This window comes from Protopterus annectens, chromosome 13.part0 (genome assembly GCF_019279795.1).
Source record: "Protopterus annectens isolate FY-2018-M chromosome 13.part0, PAN1.0, whole genome shotgun sequence".
NCBI classification, from domain to species: domain Eukaryota; kingdom Metazoa; phylum Chordata; order Ceratodontiformes; family Protopteridae; genus Protopterus; species Protopterus annectens.
This window is the reverse complement of record NC_056747.1, coordinates 724,514,990-724,540,014: the sequence shown is the minus strand read 5'-3', so window position 1 is coordinate 724,540,014 and position 25,025 is coordinate 724,514,990. Positions and strand designations below refer to the sequence as shown.

The 25,025-nt window shown below is 35.6% G+C and overlaps 1 protein-coding gene across 2 annotated transcripts in view; it reads right to left on the bottom strand.

Annotated features, from left to right (window-relative positions):
- SGSM2 (small G protein signaling modulator 2) overlaps positions 1–25,025 on the bottom strand; it is a 1,814,022-nt gene that overhangs the window by 46,631 nt on the left and 1,742,366 nt on the right. For both annotated transcript variants that reach the window (XM_044054411.1, XM_044054410.1), the window contains one exon: positions 1,751–1,918. In XM_044054411.1, coding sequence (XP_043910346.1) covers positions 1,751–1,918 — 168 coding nt within the window. The remainder of the gene's footprint in view (positions 1–1,750; positions 1,919–25,025) is intronic.

Below are 25,025 nucleotides of genomic sequence, written 5' to 3'. Positions count from 1 at the left end.
ATACAGGTTCATAGGTGTGTACTAGGCTAATGGCCCTGGAGCCTTTACAAGCCTAGCCCATAGGATCACCCTGGCATCGTGCTACCCGACCTTAGTTCCCAGTGTCTCTGTCGAGTACAGCCACTGGAGTGATCCCCAGGGTGAATTTTTTATTTCCCATCCACTCATCAATATTTCTCTTGAAGAGGGCCAGTGAGGTGCTCTGCTTGACATGTATGGGAAGTCTATTCCATATATAAATTATGATTGCCTATGTCATAAGTGATAATTTAATAAAGATGTTTCTTGTTTAGAAAAAAAGCAGTATGTGTGTTTGCTTGCATTTATATACGCATACTCACAAACACAAGCGTGCACACCTTGCATTGGCAAATTACATGCATAAATGAAATGAGACTATTACATTTTATATTCTAATAAATAAAACACGATGCGTTTTTTCACTTTCTGTCATGTTTCATAGAGGCTACCAAACCCCACTATATACTTCATAAGTCAGGCTGTATTCTGTAAAGTGTTACCAAATATTCACTTGTGGAAGTGTGTCTGTTTTTTTCTTTCTGCATGGGACAGCAAACAACCAAAAAATTTAACTTGTGTCCTGAAAACGCATTTCATTAAATATATAAATGAATGTAGTTTGTGCTAATATCACACCAAAACCAACTCTTGGAGTTGTAAGATAGGTCATGGAAGCACTTGTTGAGAACGGCAAACTTAAACTAAGAAACTTTTATAATCTACTTGTTGTAATATGATCTATGCTATTGGGACCTTTCTGATATCTTATTGCAAACTACCATCATGGAGACAACATTATAAGAAAAAAAGATGATCATAAATAGTTATAAGATAACTGTGGTAGATTCCTCAAATCACATTACACGCATTCCATGGTTATTTTTCACTTGATGTTTAAAATAGTGGAATTGTCAAGCAAGTAAAACACCATTTAATGACATCACCTCTCTGGTACACCTGTGATCTAAAATATGCACCCATGTCTTTGAAAGTCAGAAGTAAAGGCCTGAAGGAGGGAGCTTTGTAATTGTTTGAGCTATCTGACTCAGCATTTTCAGCCAGTTTTTTTTTTTTTTTTCAGAAATGTTGATTCTTCAGAAAGGGTTATTGCAAGGGGAATCCTCCCCCTCACTGTTGCAGGACTCCAGTGTAGATTAGCACAGCAGGTCACAGCAGTGGTGCAGGGGGAACAAATCCTTGCATTGGATGTAGGTGTTTTTTTCCTTCAAAGAAAATAAATTCTTTGAATGCATTTCTAAGGCATCCAAAACTAACACTCATTTAAAGGGGCAACTTTGAAGAGAGACATGGGTGGCATCAGCCTAAGGGATAAGAGACAGTCCTTTGGGGTCAACAGCCTGTGGAAAAATTACGTTTAGAAAAACAGAGAGATCTTTCTTAATCAGCAATCTGGGGCTGGCTGTGATTGAACTTTCCAATAAGAGAAAATAAATAAATAACATAGAAATGAGAAAAACTTAAAGGAAATCAATACAAAAAAAGAAAAAAAATTAACATTTCTATTTCAAATTATTCTGACAGAATATAAAACGCTTCCTGTGAGGATTACCAGGATTACAACATGGGGAAACCAGAGAAATGGGAAAATAAAAACAATTCACATACTATAAAAATGCCAGGCACAGACTTGTAATTAACTTTTGAACTTTACTGTAAAACAATAGAAAAAAGTGAGACTTCTGAGTTTTTCATCTGGAAAAAAGCATACCATTAAAAAATTTGATGACATCTGTGAAGTCCATGTTGTTGTCCCGAATGATCTCCCGATAAAGTTCAACCAGTGCTAAGGCAATAAAAAGCACAAAATGCTCTGAAGATATATGCTTTGCTGCCCAAATAGCTTCCCAAACTGCAAATACATCCTCGTATACCAATTCTAAAGGGAGAAAATAATGCAATAAAATGATATCATCAACAGTAATGCATACTTCTGCAGTTTTTACTTAATTATTACCTGCATCTATTTAAGTTCTAATATTCTTTATTGCTTTTCCTTGTTGGATACAACATCCAGGCAATTATCTTTTGACTTTGTCTCTGTAGTCCTCTCATATAACACTTTAGATTAGAAGAGCAAACTGATTCATTCAACAAACAGGTGCTTTCATCAGTTTTTTATACAAAAATACATGTGTAGTGTCTGCAGATGTTCTTATGCTCATAAAACAATTTAAATGAGTATGACTCAATAAGGGACTAATGAGCAAAAGTACTAACAATGCCATAGTATGGCAGATGGGAATACCTTCAGAAGTACAAGATAACAGAGTTCAAGGAGTCACACACCAGAGTCAAAGCCATTTAATAACTGGTTACAACAAAGAGCAGTATTCAATACCTCCTATTCAATACCTATGTGTCTTGTAGCTCTATTATGTGTGTGTGTGTGTGTGTGTGGGGGGGGGGGCATAACAGACCCTGGAAATTACAGCCTATCAGTCTCACTAGCTTTGTAAGAAAAGCTATAGAAAGTATTGTCTCAGACCTCATTAATCCAAACATTGAAAATCTTTTAAACTTGGATCCTCATCAATTTAGGTTTGTTAAACAAAGATCCTGCTTCCTTCTTTAACTTCTTTGAAAAAGTCACCAAAGCAGTGGATAGTGGTTACACAGTACATACAACATATCTGGACCTAGCCAAGGCCTACACAAGCATTACTGACAAACATGTAAACAAATTCATAAGTTTAACTGCAGTGCTCAGGCTCACTGACTGCCTCACACCTGGATCAAACACCAAGTCACCAACCTATTTTGTCATGATTACTTTAATCATTACCATATTCTAAGCACTCCTAATAGATGTTGGTAGCTTGTTGCACAATGCTGGAACCTTGAGTTTTAGATACAAATATCTCAAACTTGTTTTAAACCTTGGTATGTTGAATTTCAAGTTCATATTCCTAAGTTCTAAACCATGTTGAGAATGTTTAATATTAATTAAAATCTGTAAATATTAACCATTAAATACTTTATACAAAAATTAATTTATCTCATATTACTGTATTGCAATAAAAATAAAGATGTTTGCTTCTCTCCATATATGTCATATTTGTAGACTGCAAAATTTTCTTGGTGAATTTTGTTTGGATGGATTCTAAAATCGAGCTGCAAGAGTATATAAATATTAAACATGTTATTATATTCCAGTATAGGTTTTTACAATACGTCTTGTTTAGAGAAGTTAAACAAGTGGTCTCTCTGGTCAGATGGTTTTTAACCATGATACCATTGGTTTAGTGCTCGATAAACTAAAGTATATGCATATAAACCCAAGATAAAAGCTTCAGACATGGTAACTTCTACATTTTTGTAATGTTTAACCTCTTAAAGTGTAACTGATGATATATATATTTTTAATACAAGATTTCCTATAATACATGTCACTACATTTATCTGGAAAGACTAAGGCCTACAGACCTAGTCCAGTTAATCTCATCCATACAGGAACTGACAGTAACAAGGTTATTAGAAAAATTGATTTTACCATCACATGTGACATCATTGACATATTTGCTTAATCAACAGTGTCTGTTATTTGGAATGATTGCGAAGACTATATTAAATAAAACAGGACATAATATGAATATTATTAATAACCACAGCTTATTAGCATCCTTCTATATATGATGATACCCATCTAAATCTATATGGGTTAAACGTAGTATAACATAAAGCTTTATAAACTGCTAAAAAGGGAAGAAAACTGAAATCATCAGCAAAGCCCAGATAAATTACATCTGAGGAAATTCTGAGATCATTTGTGAGTAATCTGATCATAAAACTCAGTAAGATTAGTGAATTAGTGGGCGTTGATCTTCCCTTGACAAAACCATTTTGGTTAATATCTATTGCTGCCATTTTACTGCTATCATTCATTAATTATATAAGGCACCTTTCAAACAATTTGCAACGACAGAAGTTGAGCAGATAGGCCTAAAATATTTTATGTTATCCGTATGTCTCTTTTCATAAGTAGGTATAGTATGTTATTTTTTCATGCAGTTGGAACTTCACCCAAATGAACTTTATTAAAAATGTTTTTCAATACTGGCACAAAGATGTCTTTTAAGTTGTGCAACACAATAACTGAGATTATACCTGATCCCACAAATGTTGCTTTCTTAATTTTATTCAGGGCCTAAATAATTAACTCTGTAGCAATAAATGGGCAGGAGTTCTCCAAGGAATGATTATATTTCAAATTTTGATTGTTAGAACTACGACAGATGGAGAAAAAATACTAAATTTGTTTGAAATCACAGTAGTGCCAGTGACAATGGAATGATCAACTAATACGGTACATGCATAATATTTTGATTTGCTTGTTTTACATCTTTAATAGCTTATTTGTTTTATCCTCAGCTAACTTTCTTTTGTAGTTTGCTTTCTCAAGTTTAATTTTTTTTACTAGAATTTTACCAATGATATTCATTTTCATTTATTTATTTATTTATTTAATGCATTTGTTTACCAGGATGATCCGAATGGGTAGACAAGCTTCTCTTTCTCAGTGGAGACCTGGGGAGAAAAGCTCCACAATAGAACAAAGGTAATACATTTTGGACTATAAGCATAAATGCATATTAAGTCAATATAAGTCAGTCGTAGTTTTATAAAGATTTTTTACACTTGATATGGATATAGTATACAGTGTAATAAAAATGGTATACAGTGTTACATTTGAGGACAAGAAAATGAAAACATATTATTTATGATTGACATACAATGCAATTTGTTATAAAGCTTTATGACAGAAATTTTTTTGTGAATTGTAAGGTTGACGATAAGCATGGGAAATTCTTTGAATTACAAAGAGCAGTAGACCAGACTGTTTTTACGGCTATTTGAACATTTTTTTGCAAACTTAAAAAAATATTTTTCTTATAATTTTTTTTATTAACTCATAGCTCCACCAAAAATAAGTTTGGTTTTATGAGTATTGTGTTAAGTTGTGGCTGAGAACTCCACACTATGCCTTAGGAGTTTTTCAAGAGTGGTGCAACCAAAGTTTGTGTTACTGAAAAGAAATTCCTTCAGCCTGTCAACACTGTCAATGTTGCCGCTTTAATTGTTGTAATTGTTTTTCCATAGTTAAATTTTTTGGTTTAGTTATACTTGGTGGTTATCACTGCTTTAAATTCAACTGAATTGTGGTTGAAGCTACCTAAAGATTGAATAACAGTTCCATTAAGTATAGTTCTTGTGACATCAGTTGCTATATCATCTAACAAATTATTCCCCTGGTTTTATTGGAAAACAGCTGTTCAAAACTGTAAGAGTGTATTTAGAAATTCCTTTGACTATACACTTTTAGCTGCTTGATCAATCCAGTCAATGTCCGGATAATTAAAGTCGCCAAGCAACAATATGCTATAATTATCCACAGCTGTGTTCAATTTGAAAAATAAGTCACAATGTTTGGAAATCTGAATAGAAATTATTTTTATTGTGCAGTGGATCGCTATCTGGTTGTATGACAGATCCCATGTAGTTAAGAGTCATAGGAGCAACATCTGAAAACAAAAATGTTACCAGTGGTATACCTCATGGCTCAGTGTTGGACCCTGTCTTATATGGCATCTATTCCTCAAACCTTCAGGTCAACACTTCTGGCTTATGGTTATCTGAGTTTGCCAATAACTGTTAATTGACTGTTATCTGATTGCCCACTCTCTTACAATAGCTCCATAATGGGTTAAACCATGTTAACGGTTGCAAGGGCAATGATCTAAAATTAAATTTAAAAAGTAGTCTAGCTAATTTTGATAAATAAAACATGTTCCCATACTGTAGAGCTGACACCCTCTTCTGTTATAAGAGATCTAGGCATGCTTGTTAATAAGTCCTTTTCCTTTGACTATCATGTCTTCACAATAGTTCAAGAAAACTGTTATCTGGGTTAATTTAATTTGCAAAGGCATTTCCTCCAGATCCAGAGAAGTCTAATACCCCTTTGCTTATATCTCATCAAATCTACTACTGAATAAAATCTTTCTGTTGGCATGTGCTTGTTTAAATATATTACTCAACTTCTGAGACCTTTCAGATTCCTAACTAAAAAGATCAGTGGCCTCAAAAATCTTAGTTAACAGGAAAGATTGGCAGCTTTCTGTCTGTACTCAGTCTCTTACAGACTCCTCCAATTGGATCTGTGACTAACCTGTCTAGCCATAAAAGATCCAACCCTCTTTGACCCCCTATTCCTTTGTAGAACAAATAATTGCTCAAATACAGCGTTAAAAGAGATGAACCTTTATCAATAGGCGAATAACACAAATTTACAAGATACAGTCATACTCTAATATATTATCCACATTTCGAACAAATGTACACAATATGTCAGAGCAACACCCTTGCACATTCGAGACAAATCCACATAACTGGATGTTCAGCCTCAAATTCTCTCTCATTCTATCTTGTGTTTCTCACTTTGAGGCTGGCAGAACTTTTAAGTGTGGTTTATTGGCTAGGCTTGTACTGGTCTGTAGACTAACTGCCTAATATTTACCATAAAACTATTAACTGGCTATGCTTCTGATAAAACTGTTCAATAAAACTCCATATTATATAACAGGAAACATCACTGGTGGCCTTATTCAATAACTGTCCAAACATCTGAACGACTATTCATTAAATGGCCTCAGCACTGACTGTCCTATTCAGTAAATGGCAACATCAGTGACAGCTTTAATTGATATTTGGTCATACAATAGACCTATTTAATAACTGTTCATACTCCTAAAATAACTACTGAATAAATGGTTGCACATTTAACAAACTTGAGGCAAACCAATGAACAAACATTTTTCAATAATTAATCATACTTCTCACAAACTCAGTGACTATTCACCCAGTAACAATTTCATTCAAAAACTTGATGACTCCATTAACAGCATTAGTAAGTAAACAGCCATAATTTTAACTTATTTGCTGATCAACTGGTCTCTGCAACAACAGTCCTGTTCAACAAAAAGGCACTGGCAACTCTGTTCAAAAATTGTTCACACAAGTGGTAGTTCTATTCAATAAATGGCCATATCTTGGACAGCTCTATTCATAACTATATAACCACTGTTAGCACTACTCAATAAATAGCTACACTTTTGATAGTGACTTTCAACAACTGGCCATATTTACCATTTAAATGCAAGGAAGGTATTATTCCCAACATCATCAATGCATTGGGTGCTGGGATAACAATTTTCACCTATGGCTGCTTTGTAACTAAAGGGCACAATATTTAGCAGAATTAACTGAAACGTTCACCTGGTAGCAAAGAAAAAGCATAAAAGGTATCCACAAGTATGAGTGTAATGTAGCCAGTGGGCATTACTGTTCTGGTTGTAGAGTTCACACACACCTCAGCTGTATGGGATAAGCATTAGGCATATTTTATGCTGATGTGCTGCAGTAACACCAGTAACCAGAGGTACTGCAGTGGCTGAGGCTCGTCTGATGGTTGGTATGCATAATCAAAGAACTGAAATACTCACTGGGACAGCCTCAGGAGTAATCCCTGCAAAATGAGGTACATGATTTTAATAAAATGATACAACGTGCTGGCGGGTTATTTAGGGTTGATGGAACATGTTGTGTGTGTGAGAGAAAAATAAATGGACCACTAACTCCTCAGATACTCCATCTCTCAACTACAGTTCAGCAACATCAGGGATGGTGTGTGTGTGTAAAAAAATATATTGCCACAGACAGAATCTCTTTTCAACTGATCACAGGCAAACACTACAGATGTCCCCAGTCTGGAATTGGTTAATTTTGAGTAGTGGTGGCAGTGCAGTCTGTGGATGAAAGCACAAACTACTACTTGTCATTTGTTCATAGTTAAATGATGGTACACCTGGACTGTCAACAGGTGCGTGTGTGTGTGTGTGTGTGTGTGTGTGTGTGTAATGAGCTAACATAGCTTAATATGGACAGAATTTATTTCTCTTGACTAAAGTTAATAATAAAGTGTGCCCACAATCAAACATTAAAAATGTAACTGTGTTAAGAAATGGTTATTTTTTGGGGGAGGGGGCATTATTTGAAAACTAATCACTATGGCCACTTACTGGCAGTTACAGTTTGATGTTCAGCGGGTGGGCAGAGAGGCAAAAAGCATAAAAAAGTAATTGATCTAGACTTTCAGGAGCAGTGTGGGTGTGTTTGTGTGTGTGTGTGTATGTGTGTGTTCATGCACGCATGTGTCTCTGAAATTAAGTTGAAGTTCATTACTACAGGCAGAATGTCCTTCACTTAAGGACAATTAAACAGCAGAGGGCCACCTTCCAGAAAGTTTTTTTTTTTTTGTGGGGAGTCTAGGTATGAAAATGAGATATTTCCCTGAAAAAAAATTTGTAGGCATTTTTTGTGACTTTTTGCAGTCAAACAAAGTATATCCCATCAGAAAAGGCTTATTCTATGGGATAGTCTATGTTCAAAAGGGAGCTAAGACTGCTCTACTGTAATATTTCATAAAATGAGTACAAACCACATCTCACACTTTCATTATTATTATTTACATCAGTTTCACAGCATAGCAACTGCAGGTTTTTCCTTTCATTAGAATACGACAGCCTTCAAATGTTTATCAGATTAGACTCACGACATGCTTATTTCTCAAAGAATGCAAACACAGTATACATCAAAACCATATTCATATTTGTTGTTATACAAGCAAAAGTAAACCTAGCATTACATGCGAGGCATTCAAGCAGTAAAAAAGCATTTAGAGAAATGTGAAGTGCCATTAAAAAATTCATGATGCAGCTGTTTCATTATCTTCATATCTAAAAGTACAATCTAAACGCAGTTTAGTTCAAATATGCTTTCCAGAAAATATACTCCAGAATGGTTATTACTGAGGACTCCAAATCATCGAATGTTTGTAATACCAAACATTTTTACTGCCAGCAGAAGAAACAGAATAATCATACAATAGTTTCTGAGATCATTACTGTGTGGAGGTTTGTAGAACAGTGGGGAGTGGAGATTTGCCCTTACTCCATTGATGTGCAATCTCAGAGTTGGTACATACAATTTGCAGGTGATGTGCTGGGTACTGAGGGGCTTGCCCCCTTGCAAAAACATGAGTTATATTTCTTTTTTGTTTGCTTTTTTCATTATTTTGAGTTTTGATCCTTTGGGATTGATGCTTTTACATTCGATGATCCAGTACTTCAATGATTTGAAGTACATCAGTTCATTATAATGCATCAGGCATATTTGTTTTATGTAAGGATTAAGTATATGACTTATGCTGAAACTTCGGAATGCAGCAGAAATACAGTTGTGCATGTAAACTTACCATAAAAGTAGATGTTTAAGATCATGGCTGCAGTAGCCTTAGCTACATAGGTTATTCCCAGGACAAGATTTAATATCTGGCTAGCTTCCAAAGCTTCAAAGGCACTTTCCACATGTCCAGACCATTAAGTAGCTCAAGCTGAGCTGAAGAAAAAAAGTGGTTTGAGTGTTAAGCCCTTCAGAACTTTCATGCCAACTGAGAGAAGGTGGTTAGAGCCCTGAGAAGGTCAATGCTAGGAAACTAAAGTCTTCACTTTGGCAACAAAAAACATACAAAAATAAGGAGGACGGAGGGAGGGAGTCGCTACTGCAGAAGTGATCATACGCACATAGACTGTTATGGTAAGTTTACTTACATAACTGTACTATGCTGATCATACTGATCACTGCTGCAGTAAATGTATCTATATGGGTAAATTATCATAGCTTAGACTGACTGGGAGAAGGAAAGATGAAGGTCTGGGAACCCTTGGAGAATGGCCCTGACCTGGAAAAGGAATCTAGTTTGCAGTGCTTTGTAAATACATGCAGAGAGGATCAAGTTGCTGCTTCTAGAATACTTCTAGAATCCAACCATTTCCAAAAAGTCAGAGATGAAGCCATGGCCCCGGCAGAATGAGCCTTGACCTTGTCTGAAATGGTCTTGTGATGGAAAGTATAACAAAAAGACAACCATATGGAAATAGTCTGCTTGGACACAAGTTGCCCTTTCTTTTTACTTTCACAAAAAATGAACAACTGATCACAATTCCTAAAGGATTTTGTTCTTCCAAGATAGTACCTGAGCTGTCTGTGAATGTACAAGGCATGGAGTTATCCTCCCTCTCTCTCGCTCACTTTTTGGTTCTGGAAAAAAAAGACAGAGATGGATAGCTTAGCTCAAAGTAAACTTGGATACCACTTCAAGAATAAATGAACGATTGGTTCTTAAGGAAACCATATCACTATGGAAATGAGATAACATTCACCCATCATAAGAGCTTGCAACACAGATACCCTTCTGGCAGAGGGCAGAACAATCAGTAACAATGTTTTCCATGTTAAGAGCCTCAAGTCAGTCAGATGAGCATGTTCAAATAGAACAAGAGTTATTTTTTCCAAGACAAAATTACGATACCAAGGAAAAGCCACCTTTCTTCTAGGAGGCCTGACATTCATCACCCCTTTCAACATTTTCAAAAGAGATTGCATTTAAAAAGAGGGATTCATGGGCACACAGGCTGAAATGGCCAACAAATGAAATTTTACAGAGGAGTAAGACAGGACTGAGGATAATAACTCACTCAAATAATGTAGAACCAGAGAGACACTAGTCCCAAAAAGGTGCTGGTTCTTGTACTGGCACCAACTAAAAAATATTTTCATTTACTAATATATGACTTCCTAGTAGGGCAGCCACGGTGGTGCAGTGGTTAGCGTTGCTGCCTCACAGCAAGAGGTTCTCCGGTTCGATTCTCAGCTGGGGTGTCTTCTGTGCGGAGTCTGCATGTCCTCCCTGTGGTCACGTGGGTTTTCTCCGGGTGCTCCGGTTTCCTCCCACATCCCAAAGACATGCTGTAGGTGGCTTGGACACTCTAAATTGGCCCTAGGTATGAGTGCGTGCATGTGTGTGCCTTCTGTGGAAGGTTGGGCACCGGGCTGGCAACTCGACACTGTAAAATTCCACTGCCAATCATGAGCGGACAGGTGATCCGCTGTGGCGACCCCTAACCAGGAAAAGCCGAAAGAAGAAGAAGAATATATGACTTCCTAGTAGCAGGATTTCTTGCCTCCTTTAATATCTGCTGCAAGTACTCAAAAGCCTAAATGGTATAAATATTTGATCATTGAGGCAGTTAACTGCAGTTGTTTGGGGCCAGATCCTTGTCCTGTGTAAGTACGTCCAGTCTGCGAGGAAGCTTGTAGTAGTTGCTCTTGGCTACTTTCAACAGAATAGAGAACCACTGTTGCCTGGGCTGGAACGGGGTCACCACAATGATGTTTGCAGAGTCATTTTGAATCCTCCAAATGACCCTGGATATTAGTAGAAAGGGTGGAAAAGCATACAAGAACATTCCTGTCCAAGGAAAAGGATTGTTGTGAGTGGAGGCAAAAAGATCTACTTGAGGTTATTACCACTGTTAATCAACTCCTGACCCCCAGATTCATTTCCTTTTTGTGAGGGTCTGTTCTGTTCTTCCTCTGCTTGTCTGCAACAAACTTTTGCTCTGTCAGTATGTAAGATGCCTACAGAATGAGACTTAAAAGCTATATCTCCCAGGCTACCATGGCTAATCTGCACAGAGGGTAGTATCTGGCTTCCCCGTTTGGTTATGTGTCATATCACTGTGGTGTTGTCCTTATACTTGTAACAGTCCTGTTGACCATAGATGACTGAGAATGTTGACAGCATTTATAAGTGCCAACATCTCTTTGATATTTGTGTTTTTGGTCTGTCTTTTTTGTTCCAAAGACTGCATTTCTATTCCCAAAGACTTTGCTCCCAAAGCAAAGTTGGGGTGTCTATTGTTACAGACTGTGCTGGATTTGGAAGACAAAATGGAAGACCTGGATTCTTATAAAGCTGGTCTCTCTACCAAAGAATATCCCTTTTCACAAGCCCTAAAACTGGAATCTAGAATATCAATGGATGTTGATGCTGGGACCAATAAAGATTTTCGGTACCACAATCTATTTCATGGAGAGTCATGCCAAATGCCAAGAGACCCAGAATACTGAGAGATTCTCATGCTGAGACACAAGTCTGGGTGGAAAATTCATGAACAGAACTAGATAAAGATCTATTTTTTTTTTTCCTGTGGAAGAAAAGTTTTTTGAACAAAAGTATCTAGGAGACATACCAAGAAAGCAATCCTGTGAGGAGTTGTTAAACAAGACATTTGTATGTTCACCTGCAACTTCAGTCTGAGCAGGAGCTCTCGTACCAAAGTAAGAGATTCCTGAAACTTTGAAAACACTCTGCAAAGATAACCAAGTTGCGTAAATAAAAAAAAAATGTGACTACCTTGCAGTTTGCAGTAGGGTATTTCTGGAGCTACATACTTTCTAAATACTCATAGCTCGGTGGATAGACCAAAGGGTAAAGCAGAGAATGGATAGTGTGATCCAGACACAAAAATAATTAAAAAACATCTGAAATATATATCTATATGTATATGATGATAAGCATCTTTTAAATCTAAAGTCACCAAAAAACTCAAATGGGGAATGAGAGGTAAATTGTGAATGGATATAATTTTGAACTTAGGCACTATGAGAAAGTGATTTAGGAAGGAAAGATCCAGAACTGGTCTCTGTGAATCTTCTTTTCTTTGGCACCAGGAACATTTTTGAATAAAAGTCTTCTAGCAGAAGAGGAGGGACTGCTTTTATCACCCCCCTGAGTCAGCAAATGCAGAATGACATGAGGGAAAAGAAGAGTTTGATCTGGCAGATGAGGGAGAATCTCTTGAAAAGGAGGGAGAGACTCCCACTGCCATAGGTTCATAGGTAGGTACTAGGCTATTAGCCCTAGGACCTATATAAGCCTATCCAAAAAGGTACCATGGCTTTCACCACCCAAGAAAATTATTTTCCTGAGCCCCTGTCGGGCAGAGCCACAGAAGTGATCCCTGGGATGAATTTCCTAATTCCCCATACAATCATCAAGATTTTTCTTGAAGAGTGCTAATGAGGAGCTCTGTTTGACATAGATAGGTAGTCTGTTCCAGAGTATGGGAAGTCTCTGGGTCAGAAATCTATCCTTCTGTAACCTTGATGGATTACTTCCAAAACCCATCTTTCTGAAACTATCGTCATACAGAAAAAAAAAAAGTTGAGTTTTAGTCATAAAAAATAACAAGTAGAATTTTTTTCCCTGAAGGGGAAACAATGGAAAGCACTGGCTTACTGTATATCCTCAAAAGCCCACAAGAGTGCTGTTGGCAGCAGGAGAGCTCTGAACCACTCTTTTCTTCAGATCAGCTCAAGCACTGAATGTGCCCTTGAAGGTTTGAAAGCTGGCTGGCTGTTATATCCTGTACAAGATAAAACCCATACAGCTAAGGATACTGCAGCAGTGAACAACATGATGAACATCATCCCCTACACTGTGTTTCAGTTAAAGCAGAAGTGAAAAGAAAAAAAAATCACCCATATTATTCAAGAAAGTGAACTCTTCTGACAAAGAAACTATGCCACCACCAAAAATCCCTGTAGTGGCAATTGCAAAATGGCCTAGCTAGCAACACTGAGCTGTATGTTAAATCTGTATCCTTACAAGGAATAATAGTGCACTTAAAAAAAGTTTTCACCAAAAAGCTTGAAACTTTTACAAAGACTGTTAATGTGTTTGAAATACTCCCTCCTCTTTCTAGACACCAAAAGTCATCTTTCACAGGCAGTTCAGTGCAACACTCTGCCATACCTCTTAATTGTACCGAATCTCTCTGTTTCTATCAGTTTTGAGGTCCAAATAATGGGGTGCCATGATTCCCGAGTGGCACCCCTTAATTTCTGAATTTCCTGGCTTTTAAAAAAAAATTTTTTTTGATTATTTTTTTCTGACTGACGTCATCGCGCATAGGCATGAGCAGTGACGCCAGCGTCCTGAGCAGCCTGCCAGCCTATCGGAATTTGGCTGAGGGATGCTCTGGGTTGAGTGAGTGAATTTACTTTGTTTGAATAAAGAGAGAGGGGCGGGCCACGGGACAGATGAGTCAGTCAGAGAAAAGTCTGAACAGTTGATAGCAAGCTGAGTGAAAGCATTCACAAAGGCAGACAGTATGCTTTTTCTTTAATTTAAAATAAGTGTTGCATACTTGCTTTTATTTAGTTTAGTTAGGGGGCAGGAGTCAGGACTCCGCATCCCTGTCTCTTGGCAGCAGAGCAGCAGAAAAAGTCTATTCTACTCTCAATGGACTTGGAGCTGTGTGGCAGTGAATCCCCAGGTATCCGATCAGCTTGCAGTCATAGTTGGCATGATGTTTCTGTTTCTTCTGTGTGCCTTCCAGATACATTTTTGTCAGTGTTTGGCTGTCCGTGTTTTACTGCTAGATTACATCCGGGCTTGTAATTATACCAAAGGTCTTTACATTTCTGTTTGACTATCTGTTATTTAAGGTTTCTGTTTATATTTTGTGTTGGCTGTTTTACTGCCCATGTTGTGTTAATCTGTATAATTTTGTACTTAATAAAACACTAGCTAGTGCATGAATACATTTTTCAGCTTTTCAGATTGTTTAAAAGTATAGTGGTTAAACTGCTTTTACTGTTAGTTTTTTAGATTTTTGTTTTTGTATTACCATATGTGTGCAGTTTGCATACTGGTGCCTCAAAGAGGGGTGGGTGTGTGCTTGTGTGACTGGCTTGTGGCATGTTAATTTAACTACAGCTTGATTTGTGCCAGTCTGACAGCTACAGCATAGCCTCAGTAAAGTTTATGGATGCTATGATACAATTACTGTGTTTTATTTTATTAAATTTAAAAGCTTTGACACATTTACCATATTTTTCGTATGTGCAGTTATGTAGTATTCAGTTTTTTTTTTCTGCATTTGCAATCACAGTTTGAGTCAATTTAAAGTAAAACAGCTCTTGATTAAAATCTGTATACAAATACTTTTACTTTAAATTGACTCAAACTGTGTTTTATTTTATTTTATCAGCTGTTCCAGTGTTTTTTTTAGGGGGGGGTGGTGGTGCTGTGGTAGCGTTGTCGCCTCATAGCAAGACGTCCCGTTCGATTCTCAGCTAGAGCGTCTTCTGTGTGGAGGCATACGTGAATGGGGCGTGCCTTCGTTGAAGGTTGTGCGTCAGGGCTGGTAACCCGGTACGTAAAAATCCACTACCAATCATTAGCGGACCGGAGTTCCGCTGTGGAGACCCCTAACTGGGAAAAGCCGAAAGACACAAACAAACACAATAGGCATTCATCATTCTCACTGCTACATGTCTTAAGAGCACTGTGTTACTGTCATGCTTATTTTACACTTAATGTGTAGAAGGATATATGTAATTGAAAACCAAAATGAGACCCTTATTGAATTGAAAGATATTTGCAACTAAAACACAAGTTATGGAAGACAGTAACCCTTCTCTGGTGATTCATTGCTGTACTGCTTTTTAAAATAATTTGAAAATACTATCTCTTGAGAAAATGTTTTTTGGGAGTCATTTTTCTGTCATTATTTCCTTTACCTGTGTTTTAATTTGTAGCATGTATATCAGTAGTGTTGGATTAGCATTATGCATGTCATGTTACTGCTGAGTATGTTGCTATAGTACTGTCAAATTATGTCCATACAGGGAACATTTATTAATAAAGCAAAGTATGTCCGTAAACACACACTAGATTAGCTATGCAACTCAAGTACTAGAGGTAATGAGGGATATCAGAGATTAGACCCTAGTACTTTTTCCCAGCTCTACATTATTTGTTTTGGGGATTTAGAAGATGGGTGTTGGGGAAACTGTGCAGATATGAATATACAGTGATATGCATCTTTTAAAGATTAAAATCTTTCACTTCATTTTCCTTGTTCTTGATCCTTAAAGAGGACACGACCTCTTGCTGCTGTGTAAAAATGTTTCATTTAGTGGTATCCCTTAGCCTAAGTTACTTACTGATACTACATTGATTTTTTAATAATCTTACAACCTAACACTACTTGATGCCTCCAATACTGTGATGTACAGCTTGTAGAGTGCATATAGAGAACTGCAGCACAAGATTCACAAGTCTGCAAGCTAACATTCAGATCATTTATATGGTGTATTGTCCTTTTTATTTAATACTTCAGAAGACATCATACCCTTCATTTAGTGCAGTGGATACAGCAGTAGGCATTATGTGTTGAAATGTTAGTTTTATATTGTAAGGAACTACACTGTATTGCTGTTACAATGTTTCAGCTAGTAGCTGACAGTGATTTAATCCGTGGTAACAGCTTCTGCTTTTGTTGTTTAGAGTTTTGTACTATTATGAGGAGTGAGATGTTGACACTATCATTAACTGCCATTTGAAATGCATGTTCACTTTTAATTTTGGCCTGCTTGTGTGTGACAGTACATGAATTAAGAAACTGATCTTTGAATTAAGAAACTAATCCCTGAAGGTGCAGCATAGAAAGAGAGAGATGGATGTGAGCCCTGAAGGTTGGATTGTTAGATAATCTTGTAAGTTGATGTTAACAGCATAGTACTGTGTGCGACTATTGCAGCATTGGACATAAGATCTTAGGGAAACTTAAAGGTTTAAATTTTGTGGTGAGTAAAGGCTCCTTCCTGCATGTTGGAACAGAAAGAAATTGAGGTAAATATCTGGGCCATATTTTGGTTGTCTGTTCTTCAGTTTGCATTTGAAAGTTGTTATCCCACAATCCCACTGGAGTGGGTGGGGTTACATAAATTTGCATGTAAATTTTATGTTAATCAGCGTACAGATTTGTACCTATTTTTCATGGGCCTTTGTCCAGATTTTTGATGTTTCCAGATTGAGAGGTATGTACTCTGCAAAGGTGCGTTATATCTGATTTATATCAAAGGTCAGTATATGACTTCCATTTAGGGTGACAAATGTAGCACATGTCCAGAATCTATTTGTACTGAGTTGTCAATACATAATAGATAACAAAACATATATATATATATATATATATATATATATATATATATTATTTATATATATATTTATAATATATATATAAAATAAAATATATATATAAAATATATATATAATATATATATATATATATTTGTCTCTAAGAATGTGACATTTTTCTGCCACTGGAAATAAGTCATCACTTATGAACTCAGATATGAAACATGAAGAGGAAGATGCGCACATTTTTATACTTATAATCATAAACTAAGGGCACACTACTGTTGAGCATCATAGTAGTAGGACAGTAGTATGAGAAGTGACACTGTTACTTTATGGGGAACATTCTCTTTTCTCCAAAGCAGAATGACCTCAGAGATCATGATATCACATAAGGGAATGTGTGTGGGGGGGTGTGGGAGGTAGGGTGGGGGAGTGCTGTGCCCCAATGGTAAACAAATGTGGTGTAGGATAGTCTGAATGAAGATTTGCACTGTTTGATTCATTAAACTCTTGCAATAAGTCAAAGAATCATACTATACTTTTTGGGAATTTGTCAGAAAATGAAACCGCCCCATAATCTCTACAGACATAGGCTGCTTAATATTGTCCCACTTGGTTCAGCACAAACATATACATATGATGCACATTCTGGATGGTAAAATGAATGCATACCAAAATAATACCTTTACTATTTTGTTATAAAAATAAAATATTTCTTAAAAACAGTGTACATTTGCTTTATTTTAAATGTTACAGCAAAAACACAGTTTTGAGATGTTCAGACTGATAGCCATACATTTGAGAGGCTATAATTTCCTTGCATTTCATACTGCTAGCTCATGCAGTATAAAAGACAAAAATATATGCTAATTCGTGTCTCTCAAAATTTTCTAAGACATAATTTGAAAGAATTACAAAAGTATGGCCACATTAGGTAGTATGAAATTGAGATCAGAATGGCAAATAAATAATGACAAATTACAATATTTACAAACCATACCACTTAAACAAGTATAGCTACCAGTTCTTTTAATTTTAAAGCCATAAACATATAATGTTACTAAAACATCAAACCTAAAAAAAAAACACTATATGGGCCAGCTTCTAGATCAGTGCGAGTTACTCTGGTGTATTGCTGTTTTATTAAAAGGCATCATACTGGAGTAACTTGGCTTGCTATCACAGTCGATCACACTTCGTTTAATTGACATATGTGCAAAGCTAGTTAAGCATAACTGTAAATGTGAGTGCCACAACGTCGAAACTTAAAATAGCGAGCATTCGCTGTTGTAAGGTTCAACATTGTGGTACAGATCGCACTATAGTGGGGGTCAGGAAATGTACCGTTTCCCTCACTGTAGTGCGATCTTGGAGTTTGTATATATAAGTAGGGGGGGTGTGTGCGTGTATGGGGGGGTGCAGGAGGGCTTGCCCCCCTGTAAAAATGTCTTTCAATGTCGAGCAGATGTGAGCATTTCAGTAAAGTCGACATTTTTGACATTCGACTTTATTGAGATGCCTCGTTCGACATTTACTGTGTTCGGTGTTTTGATTTCTGAGCATGTTGTTCCGACATCTTAACACTTGAACACAGTGCATTAGATTATGTGATAGTAAACAGAGTAACTCTCTCAAATTTACATTTTTTTTTAAATCATGTCACATTAAAATAAATATTTTCTCATTTACAAAGATCATCAAAAATCATAGCCCAACTGCTCCATTTTCTTTACACTAGAAACACAACCAGAGGAAGATTTACAGAAAAAAACATTCTAGTATAATAATCTGAAAATTTAAAAAACATACAAAACTAGTTAAAGAGACAACTGTTCAACGACAAGGAGGAAAAAAATTAAACAAAATTTTCAGTATGAGGAGAACAAATGTCTGGAAAATGGTCAGGAAAAAAACTAGCCAAACATTGGATGATCATACTTCTCAGATATCCCTGATTTACCCTAAACATGTTTGCTCTGTTTATTATGAAATGATTTTGCTACGAATCAATAAATTACAGTCATTAAATAAAATCAGACTTCTCGGATCTCAGTTATATACCACTGCTTTTTCAGAAAGTGTGTGTTTATATGACTCATCTCACAATATCAACTTTCACCCATATTTAAAAAGTCTGCTTAGTTCTGGACTTGGACTTTTGTTCCTGATTTATGAATGAATAGGCAAATAAACAATGAAAAACAGCCACTTGGAGGACGAACAATCCATAAATTCTACAGTGACAGTCACTGGCCAAAAAACATGTATAAATCAAAAGCTTTAATAAACGTCAAGCATGTTCATCCCTACAAACAGAAAACAGGACTTTAGAACAACCATACATTTCAAAGCCTATTCAATATATAATAAAATAAACAAATTATCCAATTAAGCCACCATATTCTTAAATAAACATTCAGATTCAACCCCGTTCATCCTTATTAAGACAAATCATACAGTATAATACAATAAAAAATATATTCAAAAAGTGTATAAAAATCACTTTAAGTTTATAAAATGGCAATGGAAAAATTCCTTTTAAATTTGCAAAAATAAAAACACAAGTCCAATAAGAATAAAAATATATCATACAGCAAAAAGCTTTCATCCTATTTTTGCCTATCCATATAATTATGTAATCCTATAAATTCCTATAAATAATCATAAAACTAAAATATATATATATATATATATATATATATATATATATATATATATATATATATATATATATATATATATATTTTTTTTTTTCATTCCTACAATTCCAGTGCTCTCCTCTCCTTTTTAAAACAGGGAGTATGGATATATTTTCATTTATGCCTGGAGAACTAACTGCATTTAATCTAATTTGTTACTCTCTTGATTCTAAATCCAATTCCCACCAACCACTTCTTGGGTTAAAGTGTTCTACCTCAAGTATACCAAACTTAAATCTTGTAAAGTCTTGATATTCTAAAATATGTCTAAATAAGGCATTATTCATATTCCCTTTATTTATATCATATAGGTGTTCATAAACTCTCTTCCTTAATTGTGTCTCAGTTTTACCCACATAATTATGACCACAGCTGTCACAAACCACAATGTAAACAATACCCCTAGTATTGCAATTCCCCTTTTTAACTTAACCACAAAGGGTATTCCTTGAAGAATAAGATTTTGTTTTTGCAAAATATAGGAACACTGCTTACAAGTTCCGCATCATGTTGTACCAGCCAATGTAATAAGAGTTCTTGTAAAATTATGCTCAAAAAGAAACTTACAGTTTCTACAAGTTTTGTAAACAAACTGTGGTTCAATACCAATGAAATCCATAATATCGGTGTTCCCCCTAAAAATAACCAAATTCTTGGCTATGATACTATGATGTCCTTAATTTTCCTTAGCACCAAATCCATATGGGATCACCATCCCTCTATTAAACATATATCTATCATTTATCTTATTATCACCATTATTCCAACTGCTATTAGTACCTAAGAGGGAACATCCCAACCACTCATTACTTTATCACATATATCCTGTACTAATTGTTTTGGATATCCCCTCTCCAGGAACATTTTTGTTATTTTTGCAAATTTTAGCATCAACATTTTCCAAATCAGAAGACATCCTAGTAGCTCTCATGAGCTGCCCTTTAAGAATATTCCTTTTTTGAATCTAGGAGGATTACTATGGAAATCTAAATAATTGTTGGGAAAAGTCTCCTTCCTATACACTTCACAACTGTTCCATTTACTTTATACTTAAACAATGTTACATCCAGGTAATCAATAACCTCATCCGAAAATTTAGAAGTAAACTTAAAATATGGTGTAATATTATTCAAATAATTTAAAAACAAATTTGATTGGTCTGATTTATCTTTCCATAAAATAAATATATCATCCAAAAAATGAAAGTATGTGACCTAGTGCTCAGAAAATTCAGAATTAAAAAGAAACTTAGATCCCCAAGCATATAAAACCAAATTATCAAGGATGGATGCACAACTTGCACCCCTAGCTACTCCCTTCAATTGTTTAAAATAAACTCCCTCAAATGTAAAATAATTATTATCTAATATTAACTCCATAGCAATCATAATAAAGTTAATCAATGTCTCATTCAAACTTGTCAAACTTCTTATGGCTTCATAAAATAAACTCAACCTCACATGATGGGGAATGGATGTAAATAAATCTATAACATCTACTGTCGAAAAACAGTATTTATCATTATACCAACTTCTATTCATTTTTTGATACAAAAAATCCCACAAATCTCTTAATAAATATTTTATTGGTGCGACTGAATTCTTAAGAAGTCTATCTATAAAAACCCCTAATGAATAAGTAGGTCTATTCTTCGCCAATATAATCACCCTAAATGGAGGCTGAGCAACATTTTTATGAATTTTAGGGATTCCAAATGCTATTGGGACAAGTGGATGGTCTACTTTTAGAAATTCAAAAACTTCCTCAGAAATCACCCCCTGAAAAAGTGCATTCTCTAATAAGAGTTGGATCTTCCTATGGGCCAAGAATACTTCATTCTTTGACACTTCTTGATACTTATCTGTATCATATACGGTCTCAAATAGTTGAGTCACGTAATCCATCTTACCAAATAAAACAACCCCCCCACCCTTGTCCGGTTTCATTACTCTAATCTTATCATTACTTCTTAATATCTCCATTAATTAAAACTCATCTTTTTATAACATGAACAATCTGTTCTTGTTATTAGCATTTAAATATGAATATATGTCGAAAGAACAAGCTCTTTCAAATGCTGACAACACAGGTTGAAGTGGGGGGTTAAAACAACTCTTTTTCTTAAATAAATCCCTCGAACCAATCACAACATTACTTGTCTGGTCTTTAAAAAATAACTGTAAATTCAACCTCCTGGTGAAAACCTTAAGTTCTGTAAGCACATCAACTACTCCCACTCTAAGAAGGGAAAAATATGTTTCATCAACTTTTAAATCAGTATAATTAAAAATATTAAAACCTTGATACCTTACTACATTCCCTTTACTAATTCACTCCAAACCATCTGACACACTACTACTCTGTTGACTCAGTTGTTGTATTCTCTCCTCATCCTCCTTCCTTTGCCTCTTCCCCCTCTCGGGTTATGGGATTGGGGTAAAAAATTCCTCTGCCTATTCCTATTTTCTATCCTTTCAGACCTCCTTGAGGGTGGGTAGTTAACATCATAGTCTGCTAAATCCCTACCATGTACATTCAAAGAACAGGAATGCTGCTCACTTATAACTCCTTTCATTATGATCACTATTACTATCTTGCACAGACAGAGAGGGAGGGGTACATAGTTTTACAAGAACTCTTATTACATTGATGGGTACAACATGTTGTGGAACTTGTAAGCAGTGTTTCTATATTTTGCAGGAACAAAATGTTATTATTTAAGGAATACCCTTTGCGATTAAGTTAAAAAGGGGAAGTACAATACTAGGGGTATTGTTTACATTTTCGTTTGACACAGCTGTGGTCATTATTATGTGGGTAAAACTGAGGAACAATTAAGGAAGAGAATTTATGAACACCTATATGCTATTAAAAAAGGGAATATGAATAATGCCTTATTTAGACATACTTTAGGATGTCAAGGTTTTACAAGATTTAAGTTTGGTACACTTGAGGTAGCACCCTTTAACCAAAGAGGTGGTTGGTGGGAATTGGAATTAGAATCAAAAGAGTTACAGTGGTAAATTAGATTAAATGCAGTTAATTCTCCAGGCATAAATGAAAACGTATCCATACTCCCGGTTTGAAAAAGGAGAGCATTGGAATTGTAGGAATGAAAATATATATTTTTTAGTTGTATGATTATTTATAGAAATTTATAGGATTACATAATTATATGGGTAGGCAACAACAGGATGACAGCTTTTTGTTATATGATATATTTTTAGTCTTATTGTACTTGTTTTTATTTTTGAGAATTTACAAGGAATTTTCCCATTGCCATTTTATAAAGTTAAACTGATTTTTTTATGCACTTTTTAAATGTATTTTTTTATTATATTTTATTGCATTATGCTGTATTATTTGATTTAATAAGGATGAATAGGGATGAAATCTGAATATTTCTTTAAGAATATGGTGGCTTAATTGGATAATTGGTTTATTTTATTATATATTGAATAGGTTTTGAAATGTATGGTTGTTCTGAAGAAGTCCCGTTTGCAGTTTGTATGGACGAAAGCACTTGACATTTAATAAAGCTTTGGATTTATACATGTTTGGTAGCCAGTGACTAACTGTAGAATTTGTGGCTTGTTGGACCTCTGAGAAGCTGTTTTCCATTACTTTTGTATATATGTATACATATATTTATTTACTTAACTTTTAACAAATATATTTCTGTTAGTGTCATTTCTAAAGGAGAAAACTACTACATCACTTTGCTTTGGTGGTTTTCCGAACCCTAGACAAAACAACGGTTAAGAATTCCCCTTAGTTTTATTCAGATGCCCAAATGTCCAGCTTTATCCACGGTCCTTATTTGTCATAACAATTCAACAAGTTCTACAAGTCCTAAACTGAATGCTTAATCTGTCTCTCTAAATCATCAGAAAAGCTATGGTGATACATGGCACTTTAACAATGTAGGTGAGCCATGGAACAAACTTCCCTTTTCTTTAGATGCATCCATGACAAGCACACACACAAACTTGCTCTTCACCAAACACTTTTTAAGCACTGGACATATCTATGTGGTGTAGCTCAATAAAAGTCAGTCCTTAGATGATTCTTGCCTTTATACACCTTCCATGTTATTCTTTACCTTGTACTCAAGTGTGTAGCTAATTGCTGGCCATTTTTTTTCAGAGTTTGGTTCTTGTTATCCTACTTAACATTTGATTTTCATTTTGATGTTACTCAAGTTATACTATATGTATTACTTAGTAAGCAGTTTGTATTTGCAGTATGTATATGCTTCCCCATCAGCATTCTTCCTGTCCTTTTAAATGTACATTTTTATTACTTCTGATCATTTGATTTGCATTCTGTTTGCTGGTTGCCCTAATACTAATTTAGTTATCTTTATCTGTTGTGGGTATATGCTTACCCTTTTTAATTTCCCAGATCATACATTCCCATCTGTTAAGTGCACTTATTATTGTTTGTGTATATTTGACTTAATGTGACCGCTCATTGTTTCCTTTACATATCTTCAAAGCTTTTCTTTATCAAGATTCACTGAAAATATGATCTTCCCTGTTAGACTCAAGGTTTTATCCTTACCCTAATCTCCTATAAAGTAAATAGTGTGGGAAGAAATAGCCAGGGAATTGTTATGGCTAGGCTTGTATAGGCCCGAGGGCTGATAGCCTAGTACCAAGCTATGAACTGATGAACCTATTCTCCATCTTTGTCAATACACTTTCCCTTGACCTTCCTTGTCTTCCTCTCCTATTTTATGTAGATGTCATGCTTCTATTCCACTCAAGCCACATCCTCACAGTTTTCCAAAAAGAACTTCAAGCTGGTTTCATCTCCGGTATCCAATGGATGAAAAAAAAAATACTATTTAACGCATTCAAAACAAAAACAATGCTTACCAAGCAGAAGCTCCACAAAACCCATTCTCAGCTACAAATATTTTATTATAAGAACACTGCTTAAAAAAAACACTAGCATTTTCAAATACCTGAATCTGTGACTAGACCAGCCTTTCAGCTTCATTCTTCATTTCAACAAATCCAGGAAAAAGGGTAACTTGCTGCTATTCTGGGCCAACAATCTGCCCCCACTTCTGTCCAAAGCATCCAGATCAACCATTGGTAAAGGCATATTCCTCTCAGCTGGAGTATGGCCTCCTCTTGGTATCACTGGCTTCAAATATAAATGCTACACACACACAATCACCAATAAAATCTGCAGGGCCATCATTCTCTCCTCTAAACATAACCACCACTGCAAAACCCTAGGAAAAGGAAAATGACCAACAGTCAAACAAAGAACTGACTTCCTATTAGGCCCTCAGCTATTCATACTTGTATATGACCAAACCATTCTCCCCTTAGCAGCTAAACTAATAAGACAAGCCCCTAGAATCTCAGGAATCATGACTA